Source organism: Pteropus medius, unplaced genomic scaffold, assembly GCF_902729225.1.
Source record: "Pteropus medius unplaced genomic scaffold, Ma_sr-lr_union100, whole genome shotgun sequence".
NCBI lineage: Eukaryota > Metazoa > Chordata > Mammalia > Chiroptera > Pteropodidae > Pteropus > Pteropus medius.
In genome coordinates, this window is record NW_024354498.1 from 2149265 (window position 1) to 2170322 (window position 21058).

Consider the following 21058-nt stretch of genomic DNA (forward strand, 5'->3'; position numbering starts at 1 on the left):
ATTTATTTGCCAGGCACAGAGGTGCATGAAGCAGATACCTGCTTTCACCAAGTCTCTCACAGCAAATCTTTTCTTAAATAGATTGGTTTTACTTTTGGCTGGATTCTTTAGAAAGAATCATCATGGTACATTATAAATGGTAGCATATCAGGGACTCTCTTCTGAAGTTTATTTTATCACCTACAAGAGTTAAGAATCACCTACCTTACCCATCTTTCTACATGTTTCCATATACATAATATAACAATAATAGCAAAAGTTCTATCTTTTTTGGGTGTTCGTGAGAAAAAATTTAAAAACTTCTTGAAAGGTGAATGGTATAGTAAGACTGTATGACAAAAATACAGCAATTCAGAGAGTAGGAAAACAATAAAAGTACATTACATAAATAAGCAATAAAACTTTGAGAACAAGATGTAGTACAATTGTAAGGATAAGCATGTGCACGCTGTATAATCCAATAATCATCTTCCCATGTATATACTTAATTGTAGGTATCCAAATGTTCATGGTCAGGAGAATGGATAAACATGTAGAAGTATATACACACAACCAAGTATTATATGAAGTAAAATTGAATGAAATACAGTGACTGAACACTAATGAATAATTCAGAAATACAATATCAAGTGAAAAAAGTAACATGCAGAGTGATACTATTTATACAAAGCTCAAAGATAAGCATAATTAAATGAGATGGTTAGAAAAGTAAATGAAACTATTTTAAGAAAAATGAAATAATAAACGTCCTGTGAAGAAGCAAGGTGATGAAATGGGAGAAGAGCACAACTGTAGATAAAAACCACATTAGTAATGTTTTAGTTATTAAATTAGATGGCAGATTAATGAGTATTTATTACCATGATTCATAACATATATGGCAAACATTCCTTTGTATATAAAATATTACACAAACTAAAAAATGTAATACACTGAAAAAAAAACAAAACAGATGTCTGAGTATCCTGCTGTTTGCTGGTTAAAGAACTTAATTAGTTCTGCATAGTATGCCACACATCTAGTTCTTCTTTATTATTAATGATGATACTATCTACATCTTTAAAACTGTTTTGGCAGGATGCTCAGATAACATGCAATATAGTCTAAATTTGTAAATGAATAAACCTATGAAAACGAACCAATGTCACTCCAATAATTTTAATAAAAAAATATATTTCAGAATTTTCATATAATATACAGTAAAATTTTAAGATTTTATTCACAAGTCAAGTCAGTGACAGAAAACTGGAAAAATAATAAATTATTATGTCTCAATGTTCTAAATAGTGCTTTCCTAAAGTCTTAGCATGTAATTTCATTACTCTCATTTACCTTTTCATTCTGAGCCTTTATATAATTGTTAGCTACCAATAATCATTTTTTAAACCAAGAATGAGAATTTCTGCGCATGTTTATAACTATTTAATTATAATGCTATATTCTAGGCCTTTGAAGTGGTATAGGCATACACATATAACATAACCTCAGTTTTGTAAATTCTTTTAGTTTTATATTTGTCTTCAGAAAAAATTCCTCAAGTTATCTGGATACTATGCTTAATAGTTCTATACCTAACTTCTGATTCACTATATTAGGATTATATAGAAAACTTTAAAGGTACTGGTTTTACTTCTTCTATGAACTGAAACAGCTAAAGAAAACTTAAAGGAGTAAGTATAATCATACTGAACTACACATATATTGTTTAAATATAAAGTAAAAAAAACAGAATCACCTTTCATATTGCCTTCAATAGGTATGCTAAATAATATAATTCATGTTGTTTAAAAATTACATATAAAGCTTGTCCTGGTTTTTGGTCTGAAATGCCCCAGTTTCAATCCCAAGAGCTCCAGTCCAATTTTCAGGTCACCTAGAATGTCTGATTCAGTAAGGCTTAAACACTAACCCTGAGAATATACAAAAAAGTAGTATTTAAAGCCACATTTCAGATAAATGAGAGGCTATCCTGGCTGGGCTTTTATATGTTTTAATTCTTACTATGTGAACTACAGAATATATATTCTGCCTACTCTAGTATAATTTATACCCATAAATAAGAACAACAAGTATTTAAATACCACTTGATTTTTTTTTGATTCACAAGAACTTTAATATTTTGTTAAAGGTATCCCACATTTAGTGTGTTTACAATATTTTATTTCTATATGATTTTATCTGCTAACAGATGAAGCAGAATGTACCACTGAAAACTATGTCACATTTACTGCCTTCCAACAGTTTCTCCCCAGTATATACTAATACCTGTTGAGGGCAGGGACTTCTCCACTATCATACTTCTACCTACTATGAGCTCACTGATGATCTATGGTGATCGCTGGTGATAGACAGGGTCTATCTTCCAAAAACCGACTTTCTTAGCCTCTGCATTCATAGGCTTTCTGTTGACACATAACCATATAATCAGCTAGACATTATTGTTCAGGGTTTTTCCAAATTAAAATACCAGTCTTTTCCTATGTGTTCTCTGTGACACAAAATAAGATGTAATGACCACTGAAGGTATAACTACATTCAGTGCATTCATAAGGTTTCTCTCCTGTATGAACTCTCTATCTGCTGAGGGTGCACATCTGGCAATTAGCTGTCCCACAATGACTACATTCCTATTTGCTAGGAGCCCACTGATGTTTAATGATGCCTGAGAGATCACAGAAGGCATTAGCACAGTCACTGCATTAACAGGGCTTTCTCTCTGCAGGAGTTCAATAGTATCTAATAAGCTGTGTCCCTTTGTGGAAAGATATTTCACCTTCACTGAATCTACATGTTTCTCTCTCATGTATCCAGTTAGGTTTCAAAAGACATGACACAAGGGAGAAAGCTTTCCCACATGTGTTGCATCCATAGGGTTTCTCTTCTGTGTGTGTTCTTTGATGGACAATGAGCATTATCTTTGTAGTCACTGCATGTGTGGGGTTTCTCTCTGTGTGAATTTTCTGATGTTTAACGAGTCCTGATTTCTGCGAATAGGATTTTCAGTACGCACAAAGGGAGTGTTTCCTATAGGAAATCACTGATATGCTATGAGGAAAGCTTTCTGGCTGAAGGCCTTACCACCTTCAGTGCAGCCACAGGGTTTCTCTCCATTGTGAGTTGGTTGATGTATAATAAGATTGCCCTTTTCCACATTCATGCATATATAAGGTTTCTCTCCTATATGAGTTTCCTGATGTAGAATGAGCTGTGACTTTCTGGGGAAACCTTTCTGACACTCACTGCATCCACGTGATTTTCTCCTCTTTTGTTTCTCGGATGTGTAATGAGCTCTGCCTTCCTGCAGAAGGCTTTGCCACATTCAGTGCATTTATAAAGTTTCCTTCTTGTATAAGTTCTCTGGCGTTTAGTTAGCTTAAACTTTCTGGAGAATGTTTTCCCACATATACTGCACACATGGGGTTTATTTCCTGCATGAGTCTCTTGATGTTCAGTAAGCTGAAATTTCCTGAGGGTGTGAAACCCCACACCCACTGCACGCATGGGGTTTCTCTCCATTGTGAATTTCTTGATGTTCAGTCAGTGAGCTTACACTTCTTGAAGAAGGTCTTCCCACATATGCTATATATACAGGGTTTCTTTCCTGTATGAATTCTCTTACATTCCATGAGCTGCGACTTCTTGAGGAAGGTTTCCCACACTCAGTACATTCATGGGCTTTCTATATTTTGTGTGTTTGGTGAAGTTGAAGGAATTGTGGCTTGGTCCTGAAGAGTTTACTGCTTTCGTGGAACTGGATTTCAGTATGAGCTTGCTCATGCTTTGCATGAAGAAAGGATCTCCCATCTCCATTAAACTCAGCAGGTCCTTTTAAGTCATCATTTCTATTCTGGTTGATTAAATCTAAATATGACTTCAAAGTTTTCCCATGTGAATCAAACATATTACAATTTGGCCATAAAGGAAAATAACTTTTTCTCTGAAGAACAATTATGTCCAAATGCATTCTGTTCATAATGCTGTTCCATCCTCTTTGGCATATTTTGTTTTTCCAAGTGCTGCAGCAGATGATCATCAACTTCCTCATTCTTCATTGCCGCTCATTAACAAAAGCAGAGCATCACTCCTTTAATTTCTTTGGTGGAGTAAAAACTAGCTGAGTTTAGAGTTTTCAAAGGCACTTTTGCTATATAATTAAGTTTGTCATTGATTATGCACCCACTAAATACCATATTATTGGCTAGATCATTTTCCAATATTCACAGCAACCCCACAATTACCCAACAAGGTAGTGATCAACTTTTACAGATAAAGACAGAGTATCAGCGATATGAAGTAAATTGTGTACGTTTATGCAGTTTGTCAAAAAGCAGAGCCAGGATGAAGAAGTTGGACCTACTTTATATCAAAGCCCACCCACTACAACTATTTTGCCATAGAATTTAAGAGTAAATGGTATAAAATGTCAATTAGAAGGTAAAGAAGGTACTATTATATAAATGAAATGTAATAAAATATAATAGCCATTGTTAATAAGCTAATGGGCCATATTTGCTTGCATAAATCCTTAATGAAACGTTAAAAATCACTTCTAGGCTATTTATTATTACAAAATTCTGACATCTTTTTTTAGTTTTTATTTTTTAGTATTTATAGATATTTACTCTAAGAATTTAAACCATAAATAACAATTCAATAACTCCTAAAAAAGCTCTTATTTTCTCTCAGGTATTTACCTTAAGTAAATAATACTCTGATTAAGACAAAATAGGTTAGATTAAATCTAAGCAGAAATACTTTTAAAGACACTAGATAGTCAATATGCTCATTTATATTTTTATTTTAAAAAGTATATTTAGAATATAGTTCATAAATTTACTTTTGATTGGTATTTAAAATGTTGTAAAGGTAACAAAAGTGATCAGAAAGCACACACATGTAATTTAAAAGAAGTTGTCCATCAAAAAATATATTTTCAGTATTGATCTTTGAAAAATATTTTTTGTTTTCTTGAATAAAGATTTAAAAAGAAATAAAAAACATCTGACAGGTAAATATGAAACAAAATCAAACAAATGAGCTGTCAGAAAGTCAGAATAACAACTTAAGGACATTTATTGTAGGAAAGACCGAAGCAGGAGCACAGTTGTTTCTGCTACTTAGGTTGGGGTGAGTGTAACTATTTTTCTTTATAGATTTCTATATTTTTAAATTAATGAGGATTATTATTTTGTAAACTTTTTAAAAGGACAAAAACATAATTTGAACTATGCAATAAATTTTTTTTAAAAAATTATGGCATAATACTAACTGAAAAAAATGGGCGAAATGATAACAGGGGTTTTCGGTGGGTGGAAGAATTATAAGCAAGGTTTTTTTCTTTTCAATATTCTAAATATTTCTATAAAGAAGATTTTATCACTTTTATAATTTAGAAGTAGAAAACATTAGGTGAGTATAGAATATGTGGCATACAAACCTTTACACTGATGTATATAATAAGCAAGAACCTTAAAAAACTCTCCTTCAACATCTAAATGAACTTTCTGTTCTTGGTGATGATTCTTAGTTAAATTTTTTTTAACAGTAAATGCTATTTATTCAAATTTTAGAGGGTGGGGAAGGAAAGTGTTGACTATGTAGCAGGTAAAAATTACATACTTAAAACAGATTGATGTTTTAAGAAAGGTGTCTAGAATTTCTTTTTTCTTTGCATTTCTTCTCGAAAGTTATTTTACAAAAATCTTATGTGAAAGACTACGGATCTTCCCCTCCACCCCCCTAATTTTCAACTGGGAATGGTAAGGAAAAGTAATATGCTTTGAACATAATTCAGAAAACCAGTGATACGCAGACATGGGAAAAATGGGTCTTAAAAGGTTGAAGAATGAGCAAGCCCATAAGAAAACAGAAAGATGTTTTCATACTCACAATTTAGAGGGGACCGTTTTAGGTAAAAATACATTCTCAGAACTTAAATTTTAAAATAAAGTTTTCACTCTATATTGAACATTTCGAAATCTGACTTAAAATGTTTCACATGTTGAAATTTTTCTCTCAGCATGTAATTCAGATAGCACTGTATATGCAGCTAAAAACTAATGCCAAATCGAGGGGAAAAAATCTGTGTACATTTATTATTTAGAGCAAAGTTGTTATTCTAATTCCTTTTATCAAGTGTCTATTTCTCGTCCATTTTATACATATTACTTTTACTTTCTTTTTGTTTTTCACTTCACATTTATGAACCATTTTAATATACCTAATTTTATTCTCACAAGGATATATAGAATTATTTGTTTAGAGATGGCACAAGCAATCACGTGGTTTGTTCATGGTGAAATAAATCATGAAGCAACAGGGCTAAGTCTCAAGTCTCTATCCCACTCTCTTTCCATTGCCCCAAATGTTCTAAGTCCCACCAAATTGTCACCTTGCAAACTGATACTTTTGTGCCCAGTTTTTTAACTAGTGACAATCTAATTAATCATTTTTGTGTTTTAAGTGCAAAATATAAAACTGGTACATTAGGAATAATTTTAGGTTAAGCTGATACCCATTAGGGCAGGCATCATGGCAATTATTTCAGTGATGACAAGAAATGCGTGGGTATGTGTCTCATTTTTCTGATTCAGTTGCTGACAGTGTTCTAAATGAAGCTTCAGTTCTTTGTGAGAATTCTTTCCATTAAGATTTTAAAACCAGTTTCCCTTTTTTGTTCAAATGAATTATTATAACCAATCTTATGTGGGGAAGAAAGTGTTGGGGGGGTATTTTTTTTAAAAGATTTCAAATATAACTATCTAAACCCATTACTAGATATAAGTAAAACAGATACAGTAGATTAAATTCCTCCAAACAGAACTTGTTAAAAAAAATTTACATTAGCTTTCTCTTCTAGCGTTAGCATTACTTTAAATATACATAGCCAATATCAAGAAGCACTTTCCACTTACTTCACAGTACCACCCCTTTGAGTTAAGATGGGAAAAAAGGCTATTTGTGACAGTTTATTTTTAGATATTGATCATCTCATCTTGCTGCAAAGGGAATAAAAATAATTAAAGTTGAGTGAAGAATAATTTGAAGTACAGCATATTTCAAAGCATAACTATCATAACTGTTCAGATGAGATTTCTTGAAAGCCTGGTAATAAATGCATGCCCTAGATATTTTTTTAATCTGCACTTTGCTTATTCAAATTGGCCTCTTTTACTGGCAGCTTAAATTTAATTCCCATCTTCAGATACTGCATACAGTTCCAAGTGAATGCAGTGATTAATGTGTACATAATAGCTGAATGAGATCATTAGATGGACACTGACTGTTTGTAAACTATGTAATTTATTTTAAAATATAATAAGTATTTGTCTATGTGGTGCTTTTTTAATAAAGCAGTATTTCTTCAATGTACAGAGATTTCACTGTTTGTTTTTCTGATAACTCAAATTCATTTTAGAAAATTTGGAAAATGCAGAAAAGTAGAATCTAAATAAAATAAAATCACCCATACTTTTATTATATAGAAACAAAAACTTAAATATTTTATTTCGTTATTTTATCATCCTCATTCCTATTGCTATGATAGGTAGCAACAGACTGTAGACTCCAGAAATACTTGGTATCAAAGATAGAATATCATATAACAGAAGAAAAATAATAGATTACTTAAGAGATGATTTATAAACACCCATACATCATGCCTATATTTCAATTTCTTCTAAAAGATATGTTTTGTTAGTATTTTATTTGCATGGTGTTTCATAAGTTTTGTTCACTTTCATTCTAGCATTAGAAAGTGGATATGAGGATCAACACTTTTATTTTTTTAAATTTTATTATTAGTTTCAAGTATATAGTACATTGGTTAGACATTTATATAGTTTATGAAATGACCACTCTAATTACCCTTTCTCTCCTCTGGCTCAACACCTTGCCAATACATTACTGTTAACTGCATTCCCTATGCTGTGCTCCCCATCCCCGTGATCATCTATCAACTAATTTGTACTTCTTTAAAACTTCACCCATTTCTCCCAGGTCCCCAAACCCTTCCCTTCTGGTTGTCACCAAATTGTCCTCTATATTTGTAAGTCTGTTTTTGATTAGTTCTTTTTGTTCCTTAGATTCTGCATATCAGTGAAATCATACGGTATTTATCTTTCTCTGTCTGACTCATTTCACTCAGCATTAATAAACTCTAGGTCCATCCATGTCATTGCAAATGGTAGGATTTCATTTTTTTAATGGCTGTGTAATATTCCATTGTGTATATGAACCATAACTTCTTTACACAGTCGTCTGTTAATGGGCATTTAGGTTGCTTCCATATTTTGGCTATTGCAAATTGTGCTGCCATGAACAACGAAATGCAGAGATTTTTACAAATTATTGTTTTGGGTTTCTTTGGGTAAATATCCAAAAGTACAATTGCTGGGTGAAAAGGTAGATCCATTTAAAATTTTCGAGGAACCTCCAGACCATTTTTCATAGTGGCTGTACCAATTTGCAATCCCACTAAGTGTATGAGGGTTCCCTTTTCTCCACATCCTTGCCAACACTTGTCGTTCTTTGATTTATTGATGATAGCCATTCTGACAGGTGTGAGGTGATATCTCATTGTGGTTTTAATTTGCGTTTCTCTGATGATTAGTGACATTGAGCATCCTTTCATATGTCTATTGACCATCTGTACACCCTCTTTAGAAAAATCTCTATTCAGGACTTCTGCCCAGTTTTTAACTGGAATTTTTGTTTTTGTTGTTGAGTTGTATGAGTTCTTAATATATTTTGAATATTAACTCCTTATCCAATGTATCAAAAGCTAATACCTTCTCCCATTCAGTCGGTTGCCTTTTTGTTTTATTGATGGTTTCCTTTGCTGTGCAAAAACTTTTTAGTTTGATATAGTCCCATTTGTCTATTTTCTCTTTTGTTTTCCTTGCCTGAGGGGATATATCCGAAAAGAAATGACTAGTAGCAATATCAGAGAGATTAGTGACCATGTTTTCTTCTAGAAGTTTTATGGCTTCCAGTCTTACATTTAAGTTTTTAATTCATTTTGAATCTATTCTTCTATACGGTATAAGAAGGTGGTCCAGTTTCTTTTTTATTTTGCATGTATCTGTCCAATTTTCCCAACACCATTTGTTGAAGAGACTGTCTTTACCCCACTGTATATTCTTGCCTACTTTGTCATATATTAAGTGAGTGTACAGGAGTGGATTTATTTCTGGGATCTCTATTCTGTTCCATTGATCAATGTATCTGTTTTCATGCCAGTACCATGCTGTTTTGATTACTGTAGCCTTGTAGTATAGTTTGATATCAGGTAGTGTGATAAACTCCAACTTTGTTCTTCTTTCTCAAGATTGCCATGGCTATTCAGGGTCTTTTATGGTTCCATATAAATTTTTGGATTATTTGCTCTAGCTCTCTGAAAAATGTCATTGGTATTTTGATAGAGATTGCATTGAATCTATAGATTACTTTGAGTAGTATGGTCATTTTAATGATGTTGATTCTTTCTACCTATGAGTATGGTATATGCTTCCATTTATTTGTATATTCTTCAATATCTTTTTTCAATGACATAATTTTCTGAAAGTAGATCTTTTACCTCCTTGGTTAATTTGATTCCCAGGTATTTTATTGTTTTTGCTGCAACTGTAAATGGGATTGTTTTCTTAATTTCTTTTTCTGAAAGTTCATCATTGGTGTATAAAAATGCCACTGATTTCTGAATATTAATTTTGTATCTTGCTACTTTACTAAATTCATTGATCAGTTCTAATAGTTTTTGGTGGAATCTTTAGGGTTCTCTCTATATAATGTTATGTCATCTGCAAATAACTAGAGTTTTACTTTTTCCTTTCCAATTCGGATACCTTTTATTTTTCTTTCTTGTCTGATTGCTATTCTTAGGACTTCCAATAGGATGTCGAATAGAAGTGGTGAAAGTGGGCATCCTTGTCTTGTTCCCGAGCTTAAGGAAAATGCTTTTAACCTTGCCCCATTAAGATGTTAGCTGTAGGTCTGTCATATATGACCTTTATTATGTTGAGGCATGTTCCCTTTATTCTCATTTCGCTGAGAGTTTTTATCATAAATGGATGCTGAATTTTGTTGAATGCTTTTTCTGCATCCATTGATATGATCATATGGTTTTTATCTTTCAATTAGTTAACGTGGTGTATCATATTGATTTGCGGATATTGCACCAACCTTTCATCCCAGGAATAAATATAACTTGATCATGGTGTATGACATTTCTAATGTATTACTGAATTTGGTTTGGTAATATTTGATTGAGGATTTCTGCATCAATGCTCATAAAAGATATCAACCTATAGTTTGTTTTTGTAATGTCTTTGTCTAGTTTTGGAATCAAGGTAATGGTGGCCTCATAAAAGGAGTTAGGGAGCCTTCTCTCTTCTTGAATTGTTTGGGACAGTCTGAGAAGAATAAGTGTTAATTCTTCTTTGAATGTTTGGTAAAATTCACCTATGAAGCCATCTGGTCCAGGACTTTTGTTTTTTTTTGGGGGGGTGAGAGTTTTTTGATGACTGATCTGATTTCACTGGTAGTAATCGATACGTTCAGAATTTTCGTTTCTTCTTGACTCAGTCTTGGGAGATTGTATGTTTCTTGGAATGTATCCATGTCTTCCAGATTGTTCAATTTGTTGGTGTATAATTGCTTGCAGTATTTTCTTATGATCCTTTGTATTTCTGTGGAGTCCGTAGTTATTTCTCCTCTTTTATTTCTGATTTTATTTATTTGAGTCTTCTCTTTTCTCCATGATGAGTCTGGCTAAGGGTCTACCAATTTTGTTTATCCTTTCAAAGAACCAGCTCTTGGTTTCATTTATCTTTTGTATTGTTTTCCTAGATTTTATTTTGTTTATTTCCAGTCTGATCTTTAATATTTCCTTCCTTCTATTCACTTTGGGCTTTGTTTGCTGTTCTTTTTCTATTCTTTTAAGTGTAAGGTTAGATTGTTTATTTGAGCATTTTCTTATTTCTTGAGGTAGGCCTGTATTGCTATGAATTTCTCTCTTAGGACTGTTTTCACCATGTCCCACAGATTTTGAGTCCTTGTATTTTCATTTCATTTGTCTCTAGGTATCTTTTGATTTCTTCCTTGATCTCATTGATAACCCACTCATTGTTTAGTAGCATGTTATTTAGCCTTTGTGTGTTTGTGTATTTTCCAAATTTTTCTTGTAATTGATTTCTAGTTTCATACCATTGTGATTGGAGAAGACAGTTGATATGATTTCAATCTTCTTAAATTTACTGATACTTGTTTTGTGTCCTAACATGTAGTCTATCCTGGAAAATGTTCTATGTGCACTTGAGAAGAATGTATACTTTGCTGCTTTGTGATGAAATGCTCTGAAAATATCTATGAAATCCATCTGGTCTAGTGTGTCTTTTATGCCCATTGTTTCCTTGTTTATTTTGTCTGGAAGATCTGTCCACTGGTGCCAATGCGTTGTTAAAGTCTCCTACTATGAGTATATTACTGTTGATTTCTCTTTTTATGTCAGTCAATAATTGCTTTATGTATGTAGTGCTCCTATGTTGGGTGCATATATGTTTACTAGGATTATTTCCTCTTGATTTATTGATCTCTTTTTCATTATGTAATGCTCTTCTTTGTCTCTTATTATAGCCTTTGTTTTAAAGTCTATTTTATCTGATATAAGTATCGCTACCCCGGCTTGTTTTCATTTCCATTTGTATGAACTATCTTTCTCCATCCTTTTACTTTCAGTCTGTGAGTGGCATTTGATCTGAAGTGGGTCTCTTGTAGACAGCATATATATGAGTCTTGTTTTCCTATGTATTCGGCTACCTTATGTCTCTTGATTGGAGCATTTAATCCATTTATGTTTAAAATGATTATTGATAGATACATAGTTACTGCCATTTTATTATTTGTATTCTCCCCGCCCCCATTTTTTTTACACAAGTCTCTTTAACGTTACTTGTAATACTGTCTTGTTGGTGATGAATTCCTTAAGCTTTTCCCTGTCTGGGAATCTATCTCACCTTACATTTTAATTGAAAGCCTTGCTAGGTAGAGTTCAATACTCTTATTTTAAGTAATGAATAAAGAGATGTATAGTAATGGATATCTCTGGGGTTCTTACATGAATAGCAGAGCTAGAACTGCAGTGTTTACACAGGAGATGAAATAAAAATGAGTAACAATTCAAGTATTTAATTCCAGATTTTTCTTAGAAGAGTACAAACAAACATGTCCTAACCACAGGGGATAATTGGAGCTCAGGTCAATTTATTTTAACAAATATGTAATGAGAACCTACTATATATGAAAACGAGCAAGACATTTTTCTTGTCTTCAAGGAGTTCATAATCTAATGGAAGTCAGATAATTATTTACAGCTGACTATAACAGTCATAGATGAGATGTAAAATGCTAAAGTGAGTTTAAGGACTCCTACCTCTGCCTACAGAACAAAGAATTATAACTAATATTTCAGCAAAGTGGAAAAAATGAAATCATAAAAAAATAATGCAAAAGTATACAGAAAAAAGGAGCAAAGAACAAAGAACATATAGTAAACAGAAGACAAAGTGCAAGGTGATGTATTTAATCCCAATCATATCAATAACTACATTAAATACAAATGGTCCATAGGGGGAAGGTATAAACAGTTATGAGAAATAATAAAAGTTTTATGAACGAGGTGGCATTTCCTAGAGCCCTTAAAGGATGGGACATAATTTTAACAGGAAGAGTTAAAAAGATATATGGGTCATGTTCTGAGGTGGCCTCACATCATAAAAAGTTGAAAATGTAAGATTTATTTTACCAACAATAAGTCATTGACCTGAACTAGAGTACAATTAAGATACATGGGAATACTGAAAGATAAGACTGAAATTAAGTTAGGACCATACTTGGAGCCATTTGAATTCCAAATAGAGGTGTCTGTAATTAATTTGGAAATTATTGGAAAACTGATGAAGGAGACAAAATTGGAGCTAGGCTTTGGGATGACTAGTCTGAATGTGATAGAATTTATATTTATAAGTAGATTAAGTCAGGATATCATGAAGATGTACTTTATTAAGAGAAACTTCAATGAATATTTCATTGAAGGTGCAACAGAAAAGACCTAGTTAAAGTAGATGAATTAAGATACCAAGTCAGGTACAAGTTGAGATGGGGTGGGCAAGGCAAGAACCAAGAACACCCACATATAGAGGTTTTTGTTCAGAAGCACCTTAAAGGTGACACGTGCAACAGGACATGTGATGGGAAAATGAGAGGGAAATAGAAAGAACTGTGATAAATATTTGGAGCTACTAAACTTTTAAAAAACAAAAATAGGTAATGTTAGAACAAAATGTTCTAGGAAGGGCAAGGCATCTTCAAAACAGACTATACAGTAGGTGGCGGATACAGAAGGTCCTGAGTATATGTGGAGTATTTCAATTTGGAGTAATTTCAGTAATTGTATGTTTGATCAAAATGGAATATACTTAAAAATTCAAACTGTAAAAGCATCTCTCTCTATTCTACCTAATGTTTCCTGACATGTAAATAGCAAAACTTATACCCATTATGCCTTGAAGTCAGATTCCTAAAAGAGAATACTGAGCCAAATAGCACAGCTATTAAAAGGTCCTGTTGAGAGCATGAACAAATCTCTGAGGGCAATATCAGAATGGCATATGTTTTCTATGAAGTAGTTGTCAATAGCAGGTGTTCATATATTCTGGAAACAAACAAAATCTGAATCACTTGCTACTTAGATGGAAGGTTCTTAAAATAGCGGAACGGGTGGGTTAGTCATATCTGACACAAACTATACTCCCACTACTGCACATTTCTCTACAGGAAATCTTAATTTATTGAAAATCATTTCAGCCATTCTTCTCAATGTAACATCTGAAGGTCAGAGTGACGAAGGTATGCTCTGGAACCTGTGAGTTCTAAACATAGAAAACTCCATTTCTGACCTCACTCTATACGTAAAAGTTAAAAGAAAGGTAACTTTTCCTCCAAAATCACTTTGTTTATCCCCTTTTGTTATGGGAAAACATTAGGCATGTATGAATTAAGTGAAAATGAATACACCTGAGTACTCTCCTTCAAGATTTTAAGAAAACTTATCATCGTTACCATTTAGAGTTTCAGTTTTGGTTTACAAGGTAACAGAGTTGGCCAATTACTCAAAAGTAAACCTCAAAGTGGCCATCCAGATCCAGATGTTTGGAGGAGACAGAAGAAGTAAAAAATACCCACTTTCTGTCATAACGACAACTTGGAAATGAAGTTATTTTGGAAGTTTGACATGAGATAGATTGTATTCTCATAGAACTGACAATAAGTATGGCTTTTTCACGTATGAAAAGTTGAAAAATAAACTTTTAATTCTCACATTTAATTCCATGGTATTTCAATTGTCTTGAGTCTCATGTATAAATGAAAAGCTTAAATAATACACATAATAGTTATCACAGATCTTGTCAGGTAGCAGATATGTGTTAATAATTATTGTATTATTATGAATGTTTGTATATAGATTGCTCTGAGCACATATCTAATATTAATATATACAACAGAAAATACGCTGAAACATTTAAATCTATATTAATAAAATTGCTTTTTTTTTGAGAAAATACAGGCAATATAAGAAACTCAATAAAGGACAGAAAGTAGGAGGATAAATTAAATCATCAATTTCCCCAATAATCTTTTGCATCATCATATTTCATCCTGTCTTTTCCCTATTTCTGCACCATCGGATAGGCTAACAAATAATGGCGCTCTGGGAGAGCAGCAACAGGCTGACAACAGTCTTATACAGAGTACTGACTGCAGGCCTCAGACATCTCAGATATATTTTATTAGGTTTAAATAAAATTTTGCAGGATACGTACTAGCCAATTCACCACTCTACCTTTTCTCCATATCTTATGCCAGGCTTGATATAAACATTTTTATATTAGGTGCTGCACTCCTGAAGGCATTTGATTTGGGGATCCCTGACTTAGATAACATTCAAAGTAAACATATCTGGTCATGTAAGTGGATCAATGTTAAAGGCTGTCAGCCTATATTTTTGTTTGTATGTTTACCAATATAAATGAAACTAATAGTTGTACTGATAAGGAACTAATAGTGTCTTAGAGCAGAAGTCTCAGACTGTGATCCAAATGGGGCAATTTAATTTTGTAAAAGGCAATATAGTCAACCCCACTCTAAAAGTGTGAGACCAAACGGCTTACGAACTTACTATAATGATGCCTCTAGAGGTTCGGTTTAATTTTACATCTTCTGGTAAATAAAATCCTTATTTACTGGGATTATATGAATAATTATATAATTTATGATAGAATTGTTTACTGGTATTATATAATAATTACCCAAATAATTTTCTAATGAATAATTACATATGTGGTTTCTCTAGAACCATTTATCTTTGAATGAGAAACTCCCAAACCAGTATCTTATAAACTCTTGGTAAATAGAAGTAATTCTCATTGATAGAACCTGAAATAGCTAATAAATTAACAGAAAGGAAGTCTGTCTGCTAATACCTGTTGCACGATAGTTGTCAATTCCAAGCAGAGCTGTATGACATTGTTCCTTGTGACTGAATAGTCTGTGACAGCAGCAAATGGTGACCTATAAAGGAAAAAGAAAAACTGTGATTAATAGGAACAGCTTTTAAAAGCTTCCAAAATACAATAGCTTAAAATAAGATTTGGAATAATATGAAATAAATTGTTTTGAATTTTATATAGTGATAAAAACATTCAGGGCATATTTAAGGGAAAAAAATGAGGGAAATGCTTGGAAGAGAATTAAATTCAAGAAACGTTATGTTTGCTTTCCATTAAATTTCTCTCTCTTTTTTTTAGTTCTTAATACTTAGAAGTTCTTTGGTACTTCTTACAAGGTCTCTTCACTACATCTAAAACAAATTGACAAAAACAGCATACATTAGGCAGATAACATTTTAGTTAACTTTCAAATGAAGTGAAGATTTTGAGTACAGTATCTTCCTGAAATATTCACAATTAAGAGCTAGTGATAATGATAACTAAAACTGACTGAAGACTTACTATGTGCCAGTTACTATTCTAAATGCTTTACATGTACTGAATAATTTTCACAACTAATGGGATAGGTACAATTATTATTTCTATTTTACAGATGACAGACCTGAGTTATGGAAATGTTAAGTGACAACTAGTAAGTGCTGAAGCTGGTATTCAAATCTAGGAAGTATGACTCCAGAGCCCACTCCACATACAGTTAAACACTGATATATTGCTTTGATGAACTTACCTAGATTCAACTTCACCGATTATGTGAATGTCACTTCACATCCTTTAAAGACCAAGTTGGTATCTAAATAATATATAATATATACACATATACATATATTGGTATAAAGTCTATATTTTCAAGATTGTCATAGACAGATAGCAGCAGTCTTTCCTAGCAAGTGTTTTGCCACCAAATAAATTCACAGTGGCTTTCCATTACTCCTTTTCCTCTCTCTTGTTTGTGAATGCCAAAAGTTTTTTGTTTGTTTGTTTTTTTATGGGGTCAAACTTATGATATGAGAGGCACAGCTGAAGGAAAAGAAAACAAAATCACAAATATAAAGATATGGAGGTGAAATTTAGTCAAATTACTGGAATCTTAGTGCTTTGCATCTCTATTAATTTCGTTAGGCAATTTACTGGAAATGCTTATATAGAACTGTCTCCTAGCTAGAAACTGAATTTGTCTCTCTTCTAGAAAACTCTACAACTCAAGCACTTCCCACTATCACATGCATCCATATAAGAGAAAGGCCTTTCATTGGTTATATTTTTTTTGAAACTGATTTTTCACTTATATATTTTTTACTTTGGTCATTCTAATAGCTATGGACAGCCTTGCCGTATTCCCAATCTTAGGAGGAAAGCATTCAGTCTTCCACAATGAAGTATAAGGTTAGCTGTCTCTTTTTATATATGCTTTTAAAAAAGTTGAGGTATTGCCACTTCATTCCTATTTTGCTGAGAATTTTTATGATTGGATGTAGGATTCTACCAATGCCTTTTTTATATTAACTGAGAAGACCATACACTATTTATTCTTTAGCCCATTGATGTGGTGGAATACATTGACTTATTTTCAAGTGTTGAAGCAGACTTGCATATCTGGAAAAAAATTCTCACTTAGTCATGGTGTATAATTCAATTTATACATAGTTGAATATGATTTGCCAATATTTTGTGGAGGGTTTTAACATGTAAATTCATGAGATATTGGTCTATAGTTTTCTTTTTCTGTACTGTCTTTGTTGAAGATTGGCATCAGGATAATGACTGTCTCATAAAATGAGATAGGAAGTTTTACAATTTTCTGGAATAGACTGCATAAAATTGGTGTTATTTCTTCTTTAAATATATAGTAGAATTCACCAGTGAAATTATCTGGGCCTGGAAACTTTTTATCCTCACCTCTGAAGGGATTCTAAGTACAATTCAATTCGTTTAATAGTTATAACATTATTCAGAGTATCTATTTTATCTTGGGTAAGTTTTGGTAGTTTGTGTTTTTCAAGGAATTTGTTTATTTCATCTAAGCTGTCAAATTTATGCATGAAGTTATTTGTAGTGTTCCTTTATTATCCTTTTAATTTTGATTGATTTCTCTATTGTGCAGTTTTCAGTTTCATTGATTTCTGCTCTTTTATCATTATTTCTTGCTCCTTTCTGCTTGCTTTGGGCCTATTTTGTTCTTATTTTTCTATTTTTTAAAATTTTATCTTATTGTTAAGAATATTTAACATGAGATCTACCCTCTTAACATAATTTTAAGTGTACAAGACAGTACTGTTAACTATAGTTACACTGTACTACAGCAGATCTCTAGATGGTATTCATCTTAACTGAAACTTTATGCCAGTTAATTAGCAAATAATTTTCTATTTTCTTGAGATGGGAGCTTAGATAATATATTTGAGATCTTTCTCTTCTACCTAAGCATTTGGTGCTATACATCTCCTTTTCAGCACTGCTTTAAGCTACATGCCACAAAAAATATGGTTTGTTTTATTTTCATGCTGTTCAATGTATTTTTTTAATTTCAATTGAGACTTCCTCTTTTATCTATGGATTATTTAGAAATGTATTATCTGATTTCTAGTTTGATTCTACTATGGTTAAAGAACACACTTTGATCTCAAATCTTTTAAATTTATTGAAGATTGTTAGATGATGCAAGTCTATCTTGGTGAATGTTCCATGGGCACTTGAAAAGAATTTGTACTCTGCCGTTGTTGGATAAAGTGCTCTAAAAATGTCAATTATATCTTGTTTGGTGGTGGTGTTCGGCTCTTCCACCAAACTACTGACTTTCGGTCTAGTAGTTTTATCATTTTTTGAGAAAGTGGAGATGAAGTATCCAACTATTATTATGGATTTGTCTATTCTTTTCTGCTAGTTTTTGTTTCATGTACTTGGAAGCTCTGTTGTTTGGTATATACAACAATATATCAGCAATTCCTGTTTCATCTTTTCTGAATTGTCTATTTATATGCTCATCTATTGCATTTTGGCATTTTTTGTTTTTAATTTAAATGTAATATTTACATAATACACATTAACCTTTCTGCTTCTCATATCTGTTTGTTGCAAGTATTTTTTTCCAGTTTGCCATCTCTTATACTTTGTCACATTTTTCAATTTTATGTAATCAAAGTCAAATAGTGTATTTCTTTATACGTTATTTCCTATTTTTAAATACTTAGTAAGTCTAAATCTGGAAACCATTTTTTGTCTATATTTTCTGTAGTTTCTTGTGAATTTATGTTTTCCATGTAAGTAAATGATATACCTAAAATGATTTTAGTGATCAGTGTTCTATCATTTGTTTTCTAAAGGCTTAACCAAGTACCACAGTACCATTTATTAAATTACCCTTTCTTTTTCCAGTGGCTTTAACATACTCTTTTCTAAATGATTCTATACACCACAGTCTAATTATTATAGGCTGCCTTTATACTAATCTGTTTATTTATATTCTAAAACTCAGTATATTTATATATATTACTATTATTTATACATATGTATTACTAAAACAAAAGACATTAAGAATTCAAATAAAGTTAATTAGAAAAAATATGTAATCAATTAACCTATGTTCCCAGTTAAAAAATAATTAACCTCTTTAGTTGTAAATAGGACCAACTTTTAAAAAATCTATCTTAATGGAAGTTTTCTAACCTGGATTGTAGAGATGGCTGAATAGCTGTATCTAAATTTACTAAAACTCATTAAACTGTACACTTAAAATGAGTGAATTTTATAGAATGCAAATTAGGTCACAATAAAACTATTTTTTAAAAAAGATGTAAAATATAAGCACTTCTAGGGAAACAATCATTAACAAAAAAATACTACCTAAAGACTATTTTTGCTTCATTGAAGCATAAAAATTGGCATTTTAATTAAGAATTCAAAAATGCTTCTGGCATTATTAGAAAGAGTTTGGATTGATTGCTAGGTTTGAAAAAGTCAAAGTCTGTTAATAAAATTCTAAAAACTTAATTCAAAAGTGGTAAGATGAAATACAGCATGATTTTCTCCATAAATATTTAAAAGACTCTCATTTGATTTTCAAAATATACCAAAAGAAAAACCTGTTGATGACTGAATGCCTGTAGCAAACTGAATTCTAAGGCATGTCTTCCACTTTTCTGGACACTCGTATTTCAAGTAGGACAAACTTCTTGCTGAAGATTAAATGTCAAGACAACCAGAAAAAATCTAAACATATACCAATGAAAATATTGATTTTTATCCTGCAGTGAGTTCTCCTAGAGTTTTAGTTTTAAAGGCAAATCATATACAACCACACCAAGAACAATTCTTAGCCAGCAGATGTTAATGTTTGGTATTGGTGATTTTGGATATATTTGCACATTAATAAAAGAAAGCTGTCAGACAGGGTTCCAATCTCTGTGAGTTACCAAAACTGATCACTCAATCATGACTTAATGATTATGAAATTAAAAAAAAAATTAATCTCTATAGAGTAACTGAACATGATTGGCTCAAAAACAAAACAAAGAAAGGAATTCGTTCTTAACTCTAAAAAAACCCCAAGCTACTTAGAAAAAGAACATAGTGGCTTTAAAGGAAATAAAATTCATGGCAGAAAAGTTTTTCAATGCCAGAAAGTTTTTCTTTAAAAAAGGATAAAATCCTTGGCTCATCAATAAATGCATGTTATAGAAACTGCCCTACCTAGTTCTTAAAAAGTACGCAATTTTCTTAAATCACAGGGATAATTCAATGCTTATACTTCTTTCTAGTGTAAAGGTTTTGACTCTATAAGAAATTATTCTTTGTGTATTCTTTTCAAACCAAAGTATTACATTTATGAAAAGGTTGCTACTGGTTAAGAAATCCTAATCAAATTAGAAGCTAATATGGAAAGCTAAAAAGTTAAATTCATAGTGCAATCTGGAAGGCCTTACTATTTCCCAGCACTACTGAGGCTGCAGGGCAGTCCATGAACAGTTGGCAATGCTACATCGCTGCTCATCTCTGGAAAAAGAGGTGCCCAGTAGGAGCAGTGAACATATGAGGGGAAATAAGACCAAACAACGAGCCACGGTATCTGGTAGTGTTTGAAGTAGTTTTCTTTGTCTCTAATATTTTTCCTTTTATAGAATTAATTTTTGTCCTATAGTTTCCTATTACAGAAGAAATTAGTTTAACCATTTCCTTAGATAAGGCTAAAGATGTGAAAGAAATCTTACTTTTTTCTTAAAGAAAATTTTTTTTTTTCCTCAGGACCCATTAAAAAATTCAACAGGCCCCAAATGGAGTCACTTGTGCTAAGCCCCATGTCGACAAACCAACACAATTGCAGTTCAGCCTCTCTCAGGAGTAGAATTTTAAACCAATCAGTCTAGAATTTTCTGATGAACACTAGTGAGGTAATCTGCCAGATAAGACCCCTGAAGTCCTGGCCCCTAAGGGAAGGTCATCTTGTCTGAAGTAATCCTTTTGTTTGTAGCTTCCTTTCCCCAACTCCCTTCTGCCTA

General features: G+C 32.2%; 1 protein-coding gene across 1 annotated transcript in view; it reads right to left on the reverse strand.

Moving 5' to 3' along the window:
• Nucleotides 1–21058, reverse strand: part of CNKSR2 (connector enhancer of kinase suppressor of Ras 2) — a 265051-nt gene that overhangs the window by 165863 nt on the left and 78130 nt on the right. Inside the window, exon 4 of the mRNA XM_039852288.1 lies at nt 15540–15627. Coding sequence (XP_039708222.1) covers nt 15540–15627 — 88 coding nt within the window. The remainder of the gene's footprint in view (nt 1–15539; nt 15628–21058) is intronic.